Source organism: Physcomitrium patens, chromosome 20 (genome assembly GCF_059467195.1).
Source record: "Physcomitrium patens ecotype Gransden chromosome 20, ASM5946719v1, whole genome shotgun sequence".
Lineage (NCBI taxonomy): Eukaryota > Viridiplantae > Streptophyta > Bryopsida > Funariales > Funariaceae > Physcomitrium > Physcomitrium patens.
This window is the reverse complement of record NC_143429.1, coordinates 15,753,284-15,770,893: the sequence shown is the minus strand read 5'-3', so window position 1 is coordinate 15,770,893 and position 17,610 is coordinate 15,753,284. Positions and strand designations below refer to the sequence as shown.

General features: G+C 34.5%; 2 protein-coding genes across 13 annotated transcripts; one reads left to right on the top strand and one right to left on the bottom strand.

Annotated features, from left to right (window-relative positions):
• Positions 1-4,456: 4,456 nt before the first annotated feature.
• LOC112273313 (putative membrane protein At1g75140) lies at positions 4,457-9,467 on the bottom strand. 10 transcript variants are annotated; one of them, XR_002966979.3, is made up of 4 exons: positions 8,907-9,466; positions 5,296-7,559; positions 4,849-5,038; positions 4,457-4,710 (listed from the first exon to the last, which is right to left on the bottom strand). XR_002966979.3 is itself a non-coding variant. In XM_090245081.1 (3 exons), exon 2 carries the CDS (start codon positions 7,471-7,473, stop codon positions 5,317-5,319), a length of 2,157 nt encoding a protein of 718 aa, XP_090101207.1. In that variant the 5' UTR covers positions 7,474-7,559; positions 8,907-9,467; the 3' UTR covers positions 4,457-5,038; positions 5,296-5,316. The 10 variants fall into 10 exon arrangements, 5 of the variants coding, with proteins under 5 accessions (XP_090101207.1, XP_024357704.1, XP_090101206.1 ...); XR_016498838.1 differs by having other exon boundaries at positions 4,457-4,713; positions 4,849-5,139; positions 8,907-9,458; XR_002966977.3 differs by having other exon boundaries at positions 4,849-5,139; positions 8,907-9,458.
• Positions 9,468-14,389: 4,922 nt separating this feature from the next.
• LOC112273103 (uncharacterized) lies at positions 14,390-16,872 on the top strand. Of its 3 annotated transcripts, XM_024501498.3 has the most exons (5): positions 14,390-14,482; positions 14,636-14,696; positions 14,873-15,111; positions 15,238-15,904; positions 16,022-16,872. In XM_024501498.3, the coding sequence occupies exons 2-5, from the start codon at positions 14,645-14,647 to the stop codon at positions 16,558-16,560; spliced, it is 1,497 nt and encodes a 498-aa protein (XP_024357266.1). In that variant the 5' UTR covers positions 14,390-14,482; positions 14,636-14,644; the 3' UTR covers positions 16,561-16,872. The 3 variants fall into 3 exon arrangements, with proteins under 3 accessions (XP_024357266.1, XP_024357265.1, XP_024357267.1); XM_024501497.3 differs by having other exon boundaries at positions 14,432-14,696; XM_024501499.3 differs by lacking the exon at positions 14,390-14,482 and having other exon boundaries at positions 14,498-14,696; positions 16,034-16,872.
• Positions 16,873-17,610: the final 738 nt, after the last annotated feature.

Genomic DNA, 17,610 nt, shown 5'->3' with positions numbered 1-17,610 from the left:
ATATATAATCTAAGTTTATAATAGCTACTATAAATTATATAAATTAAGATAAATAAGATTTATTTTTGAGTTTTTAGTAATAAAAAAATGTAATATGGTATCACTATTGATTAGATGGTAAAGAAATTAGTTTTAGATTTATTGATAATTTATAGTATCAAAATTTGACATCTTTTTATAAAAAAAACTAAAAATATATCATTTTAAAAATAAATTATATAAATATAGATAAAACTTTAGTTGTAAAAAAAAGAACCGTGTTGTAAAAGGTGCACACTATCAAAGAATTTTAAGTTTGATATTACTATTAAAAGCCAGTTGAAATGATTTGGCAATACAAATAAAAATCAAATTAAATTAGTTAGAATACTTTAGGTAGATTATATGTTTTTTAAGAAAATTTGAAGGCTATTATTTATCTTATTATTTTCTTTTTTTCTTTTTTTCTTTTTCTTTTTTTCTTTTTCTTTTTATTAATAATACATAATAATTTTTCTTTTGAGTTTTTTTTGTAGATTGATAACTTTAGTAGTTTGATAAGATTAAAATTAGTATTATTAAATCTTGATTTTTTTGATAAAAATTATTTTATTTTATTTTATTTTTTTCCTTAAAAACATCAAAGTCATTTAGAAGATATAAATTACCTTATATTAAATTAATATTATTTTATTAACCCTATTTCTTTTTGTCTTTTTGTATAGAAATTATTATGTCTTTAAAGGTATAGAAAATTTAGAAGAAATAAAGAATGATATAGCACAAATCTATGAACAAATAAGAAATTTGATACTTACTATGCATAAATTTTATCTACTACGGCAATCATTATCAAGAGTATTTATTTATAGAAGTTTCTTCAACAGTTGCACCACCTCAAGTAACTTATGTAAGTGTACTAGCTAGGAAATGAAAGGTTGTTCTTTTAGAGAAATTTGATAGTATTAGATTCAAATTTTAATAATTCATTAACCAAATTGAATAATTTGATCAATTCCAAAAATTTATTAATCAAATGTTTTTATATTTTTGCAGAAAATACTTCTACCAATCAATTATATAAATTAATATAAAAGACATGTGGATTAATGCTATATATTTCAAATCTTTTATAACACAAGAAAAAAATTGATGTTGACAAGAAAGATAATGTCTTTATTGTAGAGAGTTAAAATATATTACTTAATATTATCCTAAAAATCATCAAAATCATAAGTTTAAGAGTAAATTCTAAAAAAAGATAATATATTAAAAAATAAGATTATACATCAACATTAAGAATTTTCTAAAAACATTTTTTTATCACAACATCTAATAAAGGCTTTGTATTACTTTCTAAATCATTTTTTTTTAGTACAAGTCTATTTAGAATCTACAAAGTTTATTATTTTTACTTTAAACTTATTATATTTCAATGCCTTTACTTGTATTCTTGATGAAAATTTTGTTAAGTATTATAGAATATTGTTAGTACAAAAACTCAAACCTATATATATGTGAGTAGTAGATGGACAATTTTATCTTCGAAAAATTCCATGTCCAAAACCATACAAATAGAAGTAATTGCAAAAGGTTGTAAAAGTCAAATAAAACTTAATATTATAAAAATATTCAACCAATCTTATTATTTTAAGATTTTTTGAGGTTAAAAAAAATCCTCAAATAGACCGCATATATTTCAATCTTAAATTTTTTCTTATCTTATGTTAATATCTATATATATATATATATATATATATATAGAATTATATGTTTAGAATTTGATAAGTATTAAAAATAAAAAATAAAAATTTTGAATAAAATATTTTATTCCAAAATAAGTATGGCCATTATAAATATGACATCATATCTTTTTTACTTACATATAGCCAATTTTTTTTTTAATATTTGACAAATAATGTTTTTTGTGAATTTTGAAATGATTTTATGTATTCATCACTTATTTTTTTCATTTATTCTAAGAATATGGAGGAGTATGAAAAACATGTTTTTTTTTTACCAAAAAATATAGAAATGTATTATTATATATTGAGATTTTTTTTTTGTATTCTATATAACTTAGGTAGAATTTTTGGAATATATCATTTCAAACAATGGCTTTCAAATAGATTCTTAGAAGGTACAAAATATTATGGATTAGAAAATTTTAAGAATGGTACATAATCATTAAACTTTTTAAATTTTTTTTAAATTATCATAAAAAATTTATCAGTAATTTTTATCAAGTTGGCACTTTACATACATGATTAACTTGCAAAGACAAATTGGAGTAGAGACAAGATGCTGAAGAAGCATTTTAAGGTTTGAAAATATCTTTTGGCTTAACTTTCATTGTATTTCGTGTAGATGTTTTTAAGCAATATATCTATATATATATATATATATATATAATTTTTTTATTATGTACAATTTTATCTCAAAAAGATATAGATGAAAGACTTTAGCCTAATCTTTTTTATTCAAAAAAATCTTAACAACTAAGATTGATTATGAAATCTGCAACAAAAATCTTTTTGATATTGTAGATTTATTCTAAATATAAAAAAAACTTATTAGAAGGTACTTCTTATTAAGTCACACTATAAATTAATCACAAGAACCTTGAGTTTTTTATGTCAATATGTATCTTAAAATGTCACCAAGCATGTTAAAGTATGAATTTGTGACAATTTGTATTTAATATTACATATTAGCATAGAAAATAAATATGCTTATAAAGTGATTCTTATCTAGATATTCTTATCTTGCACCAAAAGAAATTTTTTTTGTATATGATCAACAATAGGTTGTTTAAAACTAAATCAACAACATCTTTACACTATAAAATCAACAATTCTAGTTGATTCGACTTTGCTCAATGAAGTTCATTCAAATACATTTATAATTCTTTTTTTTTTCTTCATATTAGGAATAAAAGTCTTAATAACTTGAAAAAAAAATTAGTTTAAGGACAATCTTCTTATTATCATAAAGAATATATATATTCTAAAACATCAAGAACAATTATATGCACTTCAAGTACAACATGACTTTATAACAAGACATTTTAGATATAACAAAAATTTGGAGCTTATTTCAAGAAATTTTTAGTGGTCTTGGATGTAGAAGTTTTTCAAAGAATTCGTTTGATCTTGTAAAATTTTCTCTTGAGAAAAGACTCTATATCAATAGTCCTATGGATTTTTAAATGCCTACTTCTTTCAAAGCAACTTTGATTATCTCCTTAAATAGAATTCATCCCAAATCTTTTGATTACAAATTCTCATGACTTAATATTTGTGACGGTAGATAATTTAATCAAAACGGCATATTTTGTACAATATACAAAAACTATAAGTAGTGAAAAAAAAACTAAATTTTTCTTAAAAATTATTTATTAATATTAAGACTTTCAGGCAATATTACATCTTATTGAGAGGCCCAATTTATATTAAGGTTTTTGGAAGATACTTTTGAACATATTATGTTTTTTTTTCTATGTTGATACCATATAAATTCTATTTATTTTTAAAATAAATTTTTATAATTTTTAAAATTATAAAAACTATATTTATTATAAAACTCATTACATATATATATATATATATATATATATATTATAAAACTACTAAAAATATATAGATTATATATTTTTTATAAAAGTGAGTCATTAATATAGATTCTCGTATAAATTCTTTTTGGTAATCTTGTTAGTTAGCCTATTGATTATAATTTTAATATTTTACTATTTTATAAAAAAATATCCTTTTTATTTCTTTTTATTTCCTTTCTATGCTTGGTGTTTTTGAATACTTATAAAATAATCGCAAAAGTCTAAATTTGAAAAAAATTATAGATAGTATAACAATACAAGATGGTCTTTTCATCTTGTTTTTACAAAATAATTTTTAGACTTAACCAACGTTAGTAACTCTTACTGTGTTATGCTGAATGTACACATTAAAAACTTAGATTGTTACTCAAGGCTACAATGTCGTTGGGATCGTACTAACAAACCTCTGTGATCATTTCAACAGCTGAGGAACCAGCTCTTAAGTTTTGCAGAGGATTTATAAACACTAAGGCAAAACCCATGTGATTGATGGCCAGCAAGAAAAGAACATGGGCATGCTGTGCCCAGGCGCGTATATTGAGTTTCCTCAGCTTAGAGCACGGTCAGTCCAAAAACGATTATCTACCAACTAGGGCTCCCTTTGAAAGCCAGAACAACACCATGACTAGACTAGTTTGTACCTGGGATGAGGCAAAACCTAACAGATTCACGGTTGTGACAGTGGTTCCGCATGAGCTGATACCATTGATGGCAGTGTGTAAGTTTTTGCATTGTTGGGAAGAACAAGAGCTGGCAAAGTGTCCAATACTGGACAACTTGCAACCCCTTGAAAATGCTGGACTAATTGCATCAATCAAGTCTCTACTAAGAAATTAAACCAGCTCTAATAAGAAAAAGCATCAATGGCCGAATCAACATAAGCAGCCTTTTATAAAAGGGTTGTCTTGTAGTACCATAAATAGGTACTTAAGATTTTAGTGTGAAATTAAATAAAATTAATGTAGATGATGACAAATTTCACTTCGCAATCCAGAAGCTGGAACACACAAGTAGAGTCGACACTACGAACTAACATAGCTGACTCTTGGCTGATTACAACCCAATAAGGATGGTTGGCATTGAAATGGTTGAGCTGACACCTGCTACGTCATCATCACCTGCTTAAGTCCATCCACCAATACAGAATCGGTCGAACGTATGCTCCATCAACAAACCAGGAAAAAAGAATAAAGAAATAGCATAACATACTGGTTAAAGCAGGGACAGAAATAGGTTCGCAGTACAAGACTTAGTACCTTAAACACCACAAGTACTTGCGTCTGCACATCTGGTGATCAAAAGCCCACCTATCATATCTGTAATCCAACGAAGTGTGCAAAAGCCTCCATTAATTGCCATCGAACAAGGTTCATCCGGCCTGTCTGATTGCTGAGGATTTTGAACAAGTATTTCGAGTCCTATTTCTTGAAAATGCATCTTCATGCTCTTCATGCCATACCACCAGACGTCACACGTAAACATACTATGTAGATAGTTGCCACGTGGTACATCAGATGATGTTTTCTGAAAATGACGTAAAAGAGAGACTGTAGAACCAACCACCACCAACAAAAGATTGAGAAACCAAAGGAAGAATGCATAAAACGAAGACCATGATGTTCTGGTCTTTACCAGAGTTAGGCACGTCAAACATTCCATGACGATACACTACCAGCAGAGAGATATTGGAAAAAGATACTAACATCATTGTTTTCTTTAAAAAATCAATGCCGTAAATCACCAACAGTCTGGTTCGAAAAAAGAGGCTCCCGCAGTGTGGAGTAGCTAGGATCTGACGAGGCTGCTCGATAATTCATAGAGCTTTGACCATAACCCACAGGATTAGTGGTGTAGCTACGAGAAGGGGACTCATAGCGGCTTCGTGATTTGAGACTGCCAGCACCATCACGATTCTCTCGGTAGCCAAACCCAGATGCAGGGCTAGATGCAATCTGCATCACCGCATTATTATTATCCGTTGGGGCTGGATCACGTTTACGACTGAGTAATTGCCAAGCCACTAGAAGGAGGATAACAGAAATAAATATGGGGCTGCTCCAAAGCTTGGCATTGAAATCTGGTAGTTTATGAACTGGTAAAGTGGATCGGTATATGCCAACGTAGCCACCACCAAACCCGACCACAATAAGCTTGTCACGATTGCAAGCCATCATGGGCCACTTTCCTGGAGCAATAGGCGTTGGAAGGAAAGAGAGGGATATATCGTCCAAGGAGGCACTAAAGAGAGGTCGGGGCCCAGCACTACCCCGAATGTTAGCATAGCTGAAACCAAGCTGCAGGGTTGTGTTATAAACAAATACATTCTTTGGCGTGGCAACGACCAAGTAGCCCTTAATACCATGCAGGGAAACAGGGCCTTCTACGTCTAATTTTCTCTTGGTAGTCCTGGCATGGCATTCAAAGTGAAGCGTATCTCCAGAAAGGATAACATACACAAGGTCGCCCTCTTCAGTGACACCATATGCACGAGATCGGCCTGCGGCATCGAATGCATAAGCAACCACAGTGGAGCCATTCAGTCCATCGCAGGGACAGCTCCGCACAGTCATAGTCCGCAGGTCAAGAGAACCACCACCAGTTTTTGTGAGGAACAACAATCGCTGTGTATTGGGTGTTCGCAGAAACGCAAGCGGACGACTTGATGAATCAGCAGCTCCAAAAAGAGTTCCGTTTTCTCGAAACACTTGCATCTTGCCGGTAGAGTCAGCCACCAGCACGTACCTCATCTTGCCCACTCTGTACATCTCCAGATGAGTAATCAATTTGCTTTTGCTTCCAATGCCTTCGAGTACCTCCTCGGTGTGCGGGACTTCAGCTCCCGTTTCAAAAATGCTTTTCAGATCATAATTCCCTACATCTTCATAGGAAGGAGCCACAAGCGAGTGCACATACTCTAGACCTAACTGGTGAGCCTCATCACTAGACTGGGAACCTCTTTGCATTATTTCCCAAATGCGATGCACAAGCACAGCGCCATCCGCATGGCCAGTCACCAGCCATGATTCATTTTTGCGCAGTGTAAAGGAAAGCATGGCAGTCACTGGGGCTTTAGACAGAGTAGCATAGTCTACAAGTAAATCACCATATATGAAAAATATGTAAATACGTCCCGCTGAATCCCCTACTGCCACATACCGGCTCATACCATCATCACCTTCGTGAGGAAGTACGTGCAGGCACGAAACGTCGACGTCCACCTTAACAGCCGAAACAAACTGGAAGTGCTCCGCCCAAGCTGGCTTGTAACGGGCAATTGTCATTCCACCCCCGGGCCCAGACACTCCTATTTGTGACTTGGGGGGCCTGGCAGTTGAGACTTCAGGGACTACATCTCTCGACTTTTCCAAATCTGAAGCAGCAGCGTCTCCTAACCGTGAACTCTGGGGTGTCTCACTCGTGTAAATGGATTTCACATTAGCGAGGTCTGGGCTGTTGCCAAATGTCGACTTTTGACTAGTATCACCACCTACACTCTGCTCCCTGTTGATAGGAGCAACGACTTGGGGTATTCGGTCAGGGAATTTCTGAAGTGACTGATGGAGCAGGGTAATGAGATCGCTCAGTTTCTCTACCTGAGCTGACTGTTCTCTAAGCAGCTGCTTCATTTCCGCAATTACCATTCTGTCATCACCGGCACCAACACCATCGCGTGCAACACCGGCAGAAACACCACGTGACGGAAACACCGAGTCAACTGGTATGTCTGTCTTTTCAGGACACATATCTGCGCCTAAGCCAGCCTCCCAATCCTCATCCGTAAGGGTGATGGCAGCTAAAACTTGGCTCCAAATCAGTGAAAGGCATATTGATAACATAAAGCATCGCAGAGGCATATCGATGTCTGCTCTGTGCTTCCCCATTCTTGAAAAGTTATAACTCCCAACTATGCATGAGACTAATATTTCCGGTAAAGATCAATATGCTCTAGCCACGCTCCAGCTGCACTCTAAAACCCAAAATCTAAGTCAATAATTGTGTCAGGAACGACTAGGATGATAATTATTGTTTCCAAAACCACAAGCATCTAATCTGCAAGTTATCCGACATGCATCGTACGAACCCAGGCGACACGTACACCAACACGAAAACCGTTGTATTTCAACGACTGATGAGCTGCTACCACTAGCACGATAGCAAAGAAATATTCCTTAAGACTTTTACCCAGTTGGCCTTGTAATCTCAGGATATCACTCCAATACTATGTGGTCTCTCTAGTCCGGTTTTTCAAAGCTAAGACACCCGAACTAATTATTCAATCAATCTTTCCTACCCATTCGCCTTCTTTCACAGTGTGGTCGGTTCCCAAAACATACCAAATTAGCAAGCTTGGAACAGCAGAGAGATTGCCACTCATCCTCAATCTGTAGATTGAAAGAACATATACTTTTAACACAATCGAATTGTACGCGAGATTTCTTTATGTCCCAAGATTAAGATATATTCACAGGCAAAGAGTGGCTTGTGCACCTGAGCATCTATACCCATTAAGGCTTCTGATACCGTAACTACAGCCTGGTAATCAATATGGCTTGGACAAGTAAAAAATCACAAGACTGAAATGCCCAATTTCATCCTTTTCAAAATCAATCTAAGAATGCCAAGTGCGTCTTCTCAAGTCCAAAGTACCATCGACTATCCCCTCTATAATCTTAGGTGACAGCAGACCCGCTAACCCGAGATCCTCATTGAGGTTTATCCGCTATCCTGATGCAAGAGAGCAGGTGGAGAGGACGAAAGAGATGCACCAAACGGCTGGGGGGAGGATCGAGGAGGGGGAAAGACAGGAACAAAGATAGATCGAAACGAGAGATACGATCAGTACGGAGCAGCAAAGCGGACCACCGATATAGACGACATGCTAGTCGGGCAGGTTGAGCCAGCGAACACAGAATTCGAGCTGGAAGCCACAGGAGGAAAGATCCCTTAAACCCCAATTCTCTCGGCAGATGCTTCCCCCGTGCAACACGTGATACGATCCGGGCCCCAAACCGCGCACAATATGTAGAACCCCAACCAGGACGGGAGCCACTATACCGAACTGGTCAGACCCTCACCACAGTGAATGCTAACCCATATGGATACAATCCTCAAAACCATCGCAGGTTGACATAAATGAAGGTAAATTTAATGCTCCCAGCGAGGCGATGAAACCAATTCCAGAAAAAAAAAAAAACAAACAAACAAAACAAAACAAAACAAAACAAAACAGTCCGGGAGGAGTCAAAATCCATCAATCGACAGCCTAGCTTGATTGATTACCCAAAAATCTCAAAACTCTCAATTCCATCACTACCTCAACAGTGCGTATGCCCCGGAACCCACCCACCGCACCCCAACCGCTCACGAGCTCCTCGTTGCTAATTTCCGGAGGTAGTCCCTTTGCAGACACATCAAAACGAGAATCAAGTTCCAACCTCCAACCTCCAACCTCCAAAACAAGCTATAAGAATGGCATCACGGCATGGCTTCTTCCTGAACAAAACCATCATAGGCCACTTGTTGTGCGTCCGATCCTCACGAGGGGAGTCTGCTTAGTCCCTCAACTGTCATCGCAACTCGCCTCTCTCCCCCTTGAATTCTTGCCTCTCTGTCTCTCGCTCTGTCCTTCTTCCTCGCTCCTCGAATCCAGCACGGAGCTGTCAGTTGCGCTTCTTCTTCTTCGTCAAATAGCTTGGCGTTGTTACTACTCCCCCTCCCCCCTTACACGGTGTAAATAATTCACGAAGTTGGGTATCAGTGCGACGGGCAGCATACTCCAATTGCAGTTGAGTGATACATGGAGATGGAGAAATCGGGCGTGGGATCGAAATAGTGACCTAAACCCTGCAAACCATCCATCCCCACTATTCTCGCCCTCCCTCGCTCGCTTCCTCGATCCCTCTCTGCATGCTTCAAGCATGCTCAGCAGCAGCAGCAACCCACGGCCATGGGGGGCGCGCGGTTCATGAGTCGATCGATGAACAAGGGAGCCATACTCTTCGTAAACGGATGGATGGATGGATGGATGGATGGATGGATGGATGGATGGATGGATGGATGGGTTTATATATGGATGATTAAGTTGCAGGGATGTCATGGATGACAGTGCCCACTTGCGTAATTTCCCAACCGTGAGAACAAGTTGCAGGGCCGAATTGAACTCAACGAAGGTTCCTAGAAGGGAACAATTTTGCCACTTCAGTTTTGGTCTTAAGCTGGGAACAGGAAGTACCCCATTGTTTCACTGCTTCAATCTATGACTCCTGCCGCACCATTCTGGCACAATTGGGTCTTTGTTGCTAACTCTGAGCACTTAATTAACTAATTAACTAAGTAATTAACTCACTGGGTTAACTTTTGAACTGGGTGTGAGTGTTTTGCAGGTGAACCATTCTAGAGAACTCTTGGTCCTTTTCTGGTGGTAAATCTACATTGTTTCTAGTTGTTATTCAGTATAAATACATATATATATATATATATATATATATAGGGGAATGTTAATTAGACCCAAGTTTTTACTTAATCGACCTACTCATGATGAAGACTATGATAATCATGATGAATGTGGTTGGTTTTTATTGGTTTTGAATCTAGTGGTCATTTTTATTTTTTCTTCACAATAGGAGGGTCAATTTAGTAGAAGCTTGGGATAAACATTTCCATATATATATATATATATATATATATATATATGCGTTTTGGAGGGTGTTTTTTTGAATTTTCCTTCTCTAGTTTGAATCGGTGTGGGATTATTAATGTGAGGATGTACCACATTGTACCTATGATTTTGTTCTCAGATTGAAATCTGGAGGTTTTTGTAGGGTTTTAAAAGAGCGATTGGAATTGATTATATTAAAGAAGGTGATGTACTAGTTCTAAATTATATTGAAATTTAAACAAAAACAAAAATTGATGAAAGATAGTGAATAATTTATTTATTTGTATGCAACATAAGCAAAAATAACTGCAAGTTGTAGGACAGATCAGTTTTCTCTAAAGTTGACCATAATACCCTTTTGTTACACATTCCAAATTAGAACGATTAGTTTTTTAAACGATGAGGCTTTGTCCCATAAACTCTCCCAATTGGATTTTCAAGTTTAATATATATATATATATATATATTTATATTTATACAATCATTTTTTCTGTCACTGCCTGTGGCTATAAAGTAATGGATTATAATATGGTTCTACTAAGTCTAGATGAGTTTTACATGAGAAGAAGAAAAAAAAAAAAAAAAATGGAAGAAAGGGAGAGGATGGGGGTTATCTATTGTTCAAAAAAAATTAATAAAGGTCAAGAATTAGTCTTCAATAATGTTTACAGTAGAAATGTGTTTCTGTACATAGCTTAGGATTTTCATCAACTGATTAAATTCAACAGTATGTACTTTGAGTAAGTAATAAAATTAAAGGTGGTTTCAAGGCTTTGGGTTTGTTGAAGAAACACTATAAATAACTTAAAAGAACCATGTCAAGAATTGAGACACATGTTAATAATATAATGGTGATGAAAGAGACTTAAATTGGTTAAATGATTATTACTATTCTTATAATTAAAAAGTCAAACATATTTGGTGTAATCCAAATATGATAACTTATTGTTCTAACTTTTAGAAAAGGTAAAAAATAAAAGATAAATAAGTAAGTAAAAAAAATAACACAAGTGAATTCATGCTTCTATGCTAACAAATAAGTTGTGTTGTATAATGTAGTCTTGAAAATTGGAATAGGAGAGATCATAAAATGAGAATCCACAATGCTAGACATACGTTGTTTAATTTTTATTCTGTGCTTGTTTATACTCAACACAAAAAAAAATTCTCTAAATTATTATACATATATTTTATTTTCTCAATATTTTTTGTGTGATTTTTTTAATATTTTTAACTTGGATGTAAGATGATGGTTGACCAATTTTAATTATTTTTGGTAAGAACCAAGAAACTTAAAGATATAGTACTATAATATTGTTATGTTGTTTATACAACAATAATTTTGAATAATATATTGTTTTATATTATCAAATTCATTATTAAGGAGAGATTACATAACTATAATTACATAAGTAGAACTAACATAAGGCCACTAATTACTGTATGAGGTGGATCTATCAAACATATGTTGATATTGTTTTTAATAGAAAAAAAAAACTTAATTTGAAAAAATTTATAAACAGATTGGATATTTTAATACTTCTTACGCAATTTTATTTTAGATTGAGGACTAAAATACGACCAAAGTGGTGCTTTTTTTTTACAAAGAAATAGACAGGACAATCTCATATTTTAATGACATAATAATTTAATTTTTTTAAATTATAGAGGTGGAAGCTCTGCAAGAATGTGAATAAGTTAGGAATATTTATGATGAAAATAGATTTTACCCTCTAAATTGTTATTAGAATGTTAAAAGATATTCTATGTTAATCCGATGTTTCAATAATATTTTTTTTTTGAAAAAAGAAACAATCTTATTTTAAAATTTTAATAGAACCAATCATTGGTGTAACAGAAGAAACTCTTTAAAAGAATAACAATCTCAAACTAATACACGGAATTTAAGAAGTAATTGGCAATTACTTTATTTATAACTAAGTAATCTTCATGATTTTAATAAATAAAAGTATTTCTAATTTCTTACTAACTGATCATATTTCATTAATAGGTCGAAAATATTATTTAATTTACATAACACAACATACATCTTATTTCATGAATTTTTTCTAATATATACATATTAATATTATCTAATACATTTACTTATTTAAGATCATTTTGGCAGAGATGAGTCCAAAAAATTCCATCAATATAGTTTACTAAATGTTCATAGTAAAAACAAGTTAGTAGTTAGAAAAAATACTTAAGGATGTTTTAAATAATATTATCATAATATAATATATTACAATTTATATAAAGTATTATCAAGAGATTTTTTTTTTGTAATTACCAAAAATCAATAATTACTACTAGTTCTTTCATATTTCCCATATCAATTATTGTACTAGTAGTTAAAGAAAGACAAAGTAAGTGCAAAGTAAATGTATATTATATATAGTATATTCTATTATATTCTGTTATAGTTGTAAATGTATATATATATATACATATACATTCTTTTATTTTTGTTCATCAAAATATTAGTGTTTTTATTTTTATTTTTAAGCCATGTTTTTTTGGCATAAAATTAATTATTTCTATAATATTTTCAAAATAGAATACTATTTAATTTAGTAATCTTTGTACATATTACTAAAATTATAAAAAACGATAATTAACCAATTTTTTATAATTAACAATATTAAAAAAAAACTATGGTTATTTATATATCAAAAAGTATAATTGAGTGTTTTTATCTTTGCCTATTTTAAGGCCAATATACAATCTAGGATTTCAAAGATCCAAATAGTTTATAACTTAGTTAATAAATATTTTTGTAAAATTTACATTTTCTAAGGATGGTGATTGTAAGTTAAGTTAAGAACTTTAGATACACAATTTAATACCAGTTTAATAATATATAGATGTATATATATATATATATACATTTTAAGGATAGTATTGAATTAAAAATTTATGAAATATAAAAAGGAATAATTTAAAAGCATGTATTTTTAATTTTTTTAAAAAATGAGTTGGCTTTTTATAAGCTTTATAAAAAAATAAAAAATAAAATCTTTAAGATTACATTTTAAAGTTTTTTTGTGTAAAAGTTAATTTTATTACGTATTTCTAGTGATATATATATATATATATATATATATACAAAACTTATTGGAGACTATATCAAATAGAGGTTTATTGACAGTCTTTAAAAGTAGTTCAAAATTAGTATTGTAATAATCCTTTTGTAGGAATTCATTGGAATATGCAAAAATTGGATAAAATTATCCAATTCTTCTTTTTATTTTGTTGTAAAATTTATCATGCTAAGAAAATTATCCACTTAACTACTAAAAGTAAACATTATTATAAAAATAATATGGCTGCAAAAAGAGAGAATTGTAGAAATATAGACATAGTAAGAAACTACAAGGCTTTTGTAGGATTTCACTATAGTGGTAAAGAAAACATGACCAACACCACCTGAATATCATGCTTAATAAATTTATTTGGTTCTATTGTGACTTTTTCTATACTTTCATAGTCACTAGTATTTTCTACAAAATATTTATGAAGTTCTATACAAATCAATCTTTTTAAAATCAAGATTTGAAACTACATATTTATACCAATTAAGTTTTAAGTTTTAATAATAGATGATGATATAATTATGTATGCCATGTACAAAACTTCACACGTGGCTTTGTAATTATAATGTGCATGATATATCAAACTTAAATAAGTATGCATTTCTTTAGAATTTAAATTTCATTTGAAAAAAAATTAAACAAGAATAGTTCCTTCAATCGGTAAATTATCATTAAAGAAATTTTGAATACCTTAAAGAGAGGTAAATTTCATACCAATTAAGTATTATTATTAGTATTGTTTATAAAAAAAAAGTAGGTTTGTTTTAGAGAAGTTGAAAATTTGCCACGTTAGTACAAGTGGAAGCGGATGAATAGGCATGATTGGAATCTTACATATCTCGGATTAAAGGGCACAATCTCGAATCAAAAATATCAACACCGGCTCAGCCCGGATGCTCACCGCCAAGTGCCGGTGGCCTCCCCTAATCCCATCCATGCTGCCACGTCCACTGTTCATGCAAAACTAAGCCCCTTCATCTACACAAAACCAGGCCTTATAACCGTGTCCTCCTCTCTACAGAATCCTCCATTTTCTGAATTCCTCGGCTTTCACCAGAGCTTCACACTATGTCACATTCTTCTTCTTCTTCGGAGCTAATCTCATTATAGATCTTCCCTGCCACACACTAATTGGGGGTCCTCATTCTCTTGCTTTTGTGCCACCTGAACTATAATTTATTTATTTATTTATTTTTATCTTTCTTTCTGTCTTTTGTCGGTGCCCATTGGGTTAGAGAGTCGAGAAAAGTTCGATCGGCGTTGAGGAGGACAGTGTGGTCTAGTGTGCAGACTCGCAAGATGGCGCAGCCTTTGCAAGGGTATGGCTTCGATCAGCTTGCTTCCCCTCCAGGTGAGAGACTAGATCTTTTGTTGATGGTGTTCTGGCATTTTGATTAGAGGGGGAGTTGAGCCGAATTGGATTCTCTTTTTTTTATGAGATTTTTTTTTTTTTTTTTTTTTTGTCGAGTTTCGAAGCCTTGGACTGGTTGGAAGTCGGAAAAAATTGATTCGTGAAAGATTTATCAGGTGAAGAGCATACTGATTTGACTTCGGAAGATCAGTGTCGCGACCATGTCGATCATCATGGTCACAAGAGGTCATCGATCTTCGGGAAATTCAAGGACAAGACGAAGAAGGCTGGGTCTAAAATAAAGCATAATGTTGGTAAGAGTTGGAGCAACGGTGATGGCTCCACTATCGTCGTCGATGATGATGATCAGGGTGAAGAAGAGGGCGATGCCACAAGCTCCACCAGCTCCAGTAATGTATGTCTACAGTTTCTTGGGAGCGAGTTTGGTTGTTCTCACCAGTTGTTTTGCGGAAATCAATATACGAGTTTGAAGTTTATAGTTGTTGGATTGCACCGTTGAACATTGTAATTGGTGTTGCAGGCTGGTTTGTCGTCGCCTACCTCCCCTGCCATTAAGGTCACTCCATATTCGGGCCCTACATCGGTGCCTCGTGTGTTTGGAACGTATCCGAGTCCTAAGCCTCGTAAATCCGAAGATACAGATAAGAGAGATACTGACTCAGCTTCCGTCATGAGCAGACTCAGTATCAGCGAGACGCAAAATATTGCGCCCGAGACGAAATCTACCACACATGAGCCATCTGCAGCGGAGGAATTGTCAGGGGTTTCCCCAAACTCTGGAAGAAGGGGATATGATGCTGCAGCACTTACTCAGGGCACTGATACGGAAAACAGCGAAGTTAACGATCAATCGAAGAAGGCTATATCTTGGGGGCCTCACAGCGCCACAGATGCAGCGTTCGAGACCAGGGATACTGCACAGTCAAAGGTGAAGGATGTGAGTAATGCCAACGGTGACGCAGCGATGGACACGGAGCAGGAGAGTGGAGCCGCCTTAGGTTCAAAAGACGCTGCCAAAGACACATTTGTAACGAACCTACAATCCGAGGAGCCTTCCGTGGTGGACAAGGCCAAGGATTCAATCAGCAATGGCACAGCAGATGACTACGCAGCAAGTGGCAATGATGCAACCGCGGAGACCCTCTGTACCGAGCCCCGCTCTTCGCCGGGTCCTCATTCAAGCACAAGTGAGTAAATTTCGCACTAATTTTTTTCGAGCAGTATCCACACAATAACATCTGCAATGCGAATATTTGTAAGCATTGTTCGTGCCAGGAAATGCATATTAAGCTTTGTTGTGTTAGGCACTGGAACAGCTCCGGCATATGAGATGAGAGATGCTGCTCGATCGAAGGCGGATGATTTGAACAATGCCACTGGGGACTCAGAAACTTACACGGACAAGGCGACCAATGCTGCTGCAATCGCGACGAAGGACACGGTTACCGACAAGTGGGGCATGAACCAGCCATCCGAGGGGCATTCCGAGGTGGACAAGACCAAGGACACGGAGGGATCTGCGGTCGACACCACCAGGGATTCCATCACATCTGAAACAGACACCACCAAGAGTTCAACAAACAATGCTGACACAACCCGAAAGGAAGAAACTGCAGATAACACTCTCGCGCCCATCGACACCTCCAAAGGTTGTGCAAACCATGTGAATGTCATCGGCGCCGATGTTCCAGTGTCGAAGGAGGAGGACAAAGCGCTCAGCGAGAAGATCACTGAAGCTCTTGGGTGGCTGGTAACCTCATCAACAATTCCTGCCACAGGGCACAGTGAGTCTTCACCTGGAATCCTTGGCAAGTTCACTGGATTTCTCGCACCCAAGTCGTAAGAAGATCAGCCTCATACTGCGGTAGCTCCTCATTCTGATGCCGCCATCGCCACCTCTTATCACTGAATCGGTCACAAGCGACGCACCCAATTTTGCTGCTGGTCCGGGGTGTGATTTGAGACGAGTAGGGATGAGATTCTTCAAGTTTGCGATGTCGACCGCATGATTCCTCGCGCTTCAACTCGCGTTCCTTTCAGTCGGCACGAGGCGTTAGAGGCGCCGTGTAAATTCAGCTCCATGAATCATAATTGTATGTAAAGCAACTAATTAATACGTAAGAATCAATCAATCAAAGCAGTCTTTTGCCCTGATGATTTGGATTGCTTTCGCATCATAGTCCTCTCTAATAATGAGAGAGAGCCTGACGGAACCCTAAACCATTCGATTGCATTGATTGTATGTTGTAATTTTTGTAAAAAAAAAGTGAATAAAACGTGCTCCTCTTAAGAGGAATGTTAAATAGACCAAAGTTTTTACTAAATCGACCCACCCATTCTAATCATCTTAAAAAAGTGAAAATGACCTCTAGATTCATTTCTCTACTATTGGATCTGCAACCAATAAAAACCAATCATATTCATCATGATAACTATATTTTTCATCAAGGGTGGGTCTATTTAATAATAACATTGGTTTACTTAATATTCTCATTAATTTATTCATGGTGTTATAAAATCATTTAAGTTATTGAGAATGGCTTTGTTGCCTATAGAGGAAAAAAAGTGGGATTGTGTATGACAAATTAGCAACAAAAAAACAAAAGTGGTAGTGTGAAAGGTGAAGAATTGAACTCAGAATAAAAGCATAGAAGTTTCATAACTACTCAAACATATCCAAAAAGTTAGAGTGTACAAGAAAGATTTTAAGGTTTTGAATGACAAAAATGGATATGTAATGGCAAGCAATCTAGTACACAAAGACGAAACAAAAACACTTGTTTAAGACACTGTTTGATTTCAATAAAGATATTTATGTATCTTATTTGAGAAAGAGGTTATTAAGCATAATATTGGCAAATTAATAAAACTTCAATAATCACCTCATTGTTCA

What these genes read in the sequence shown, in the direction of transcription:
- LOC112273103 (XM_024501498.3), top strand. Translation starts at nt 14,645, where the DNA reads ATGGCGCAGCCTTTGCAAGGGTATGGCTTCGATCAGCTTGCTTCCCCT. An exon ending in TCAGCTTGCTTCCCCTCCAG is followed by an intron (nt 14,697 to 14,872) that starts GTGAGAGACTAG and finishes AAGATTTATCAG; the next exon opens with GTGAAGAGCATACTGATTTG. An exon ending in GGGTCCTCATTCAAGCACAA is followed by an intron (nt 15,905 to 16,021) that starts GTGAGTAAATTT and finishes TTGTTGTGTTAG; the next exon opens with GCACTGGAACAGCTCCGGCA.
- LOC112273313 (XM_090245081.1), bottom strand. Translation starts at nt 7,473, where the DNA reads ATGGGGAAGCACAGAGCAGACATCGATATGCCTCTGCGATGCTTTATG.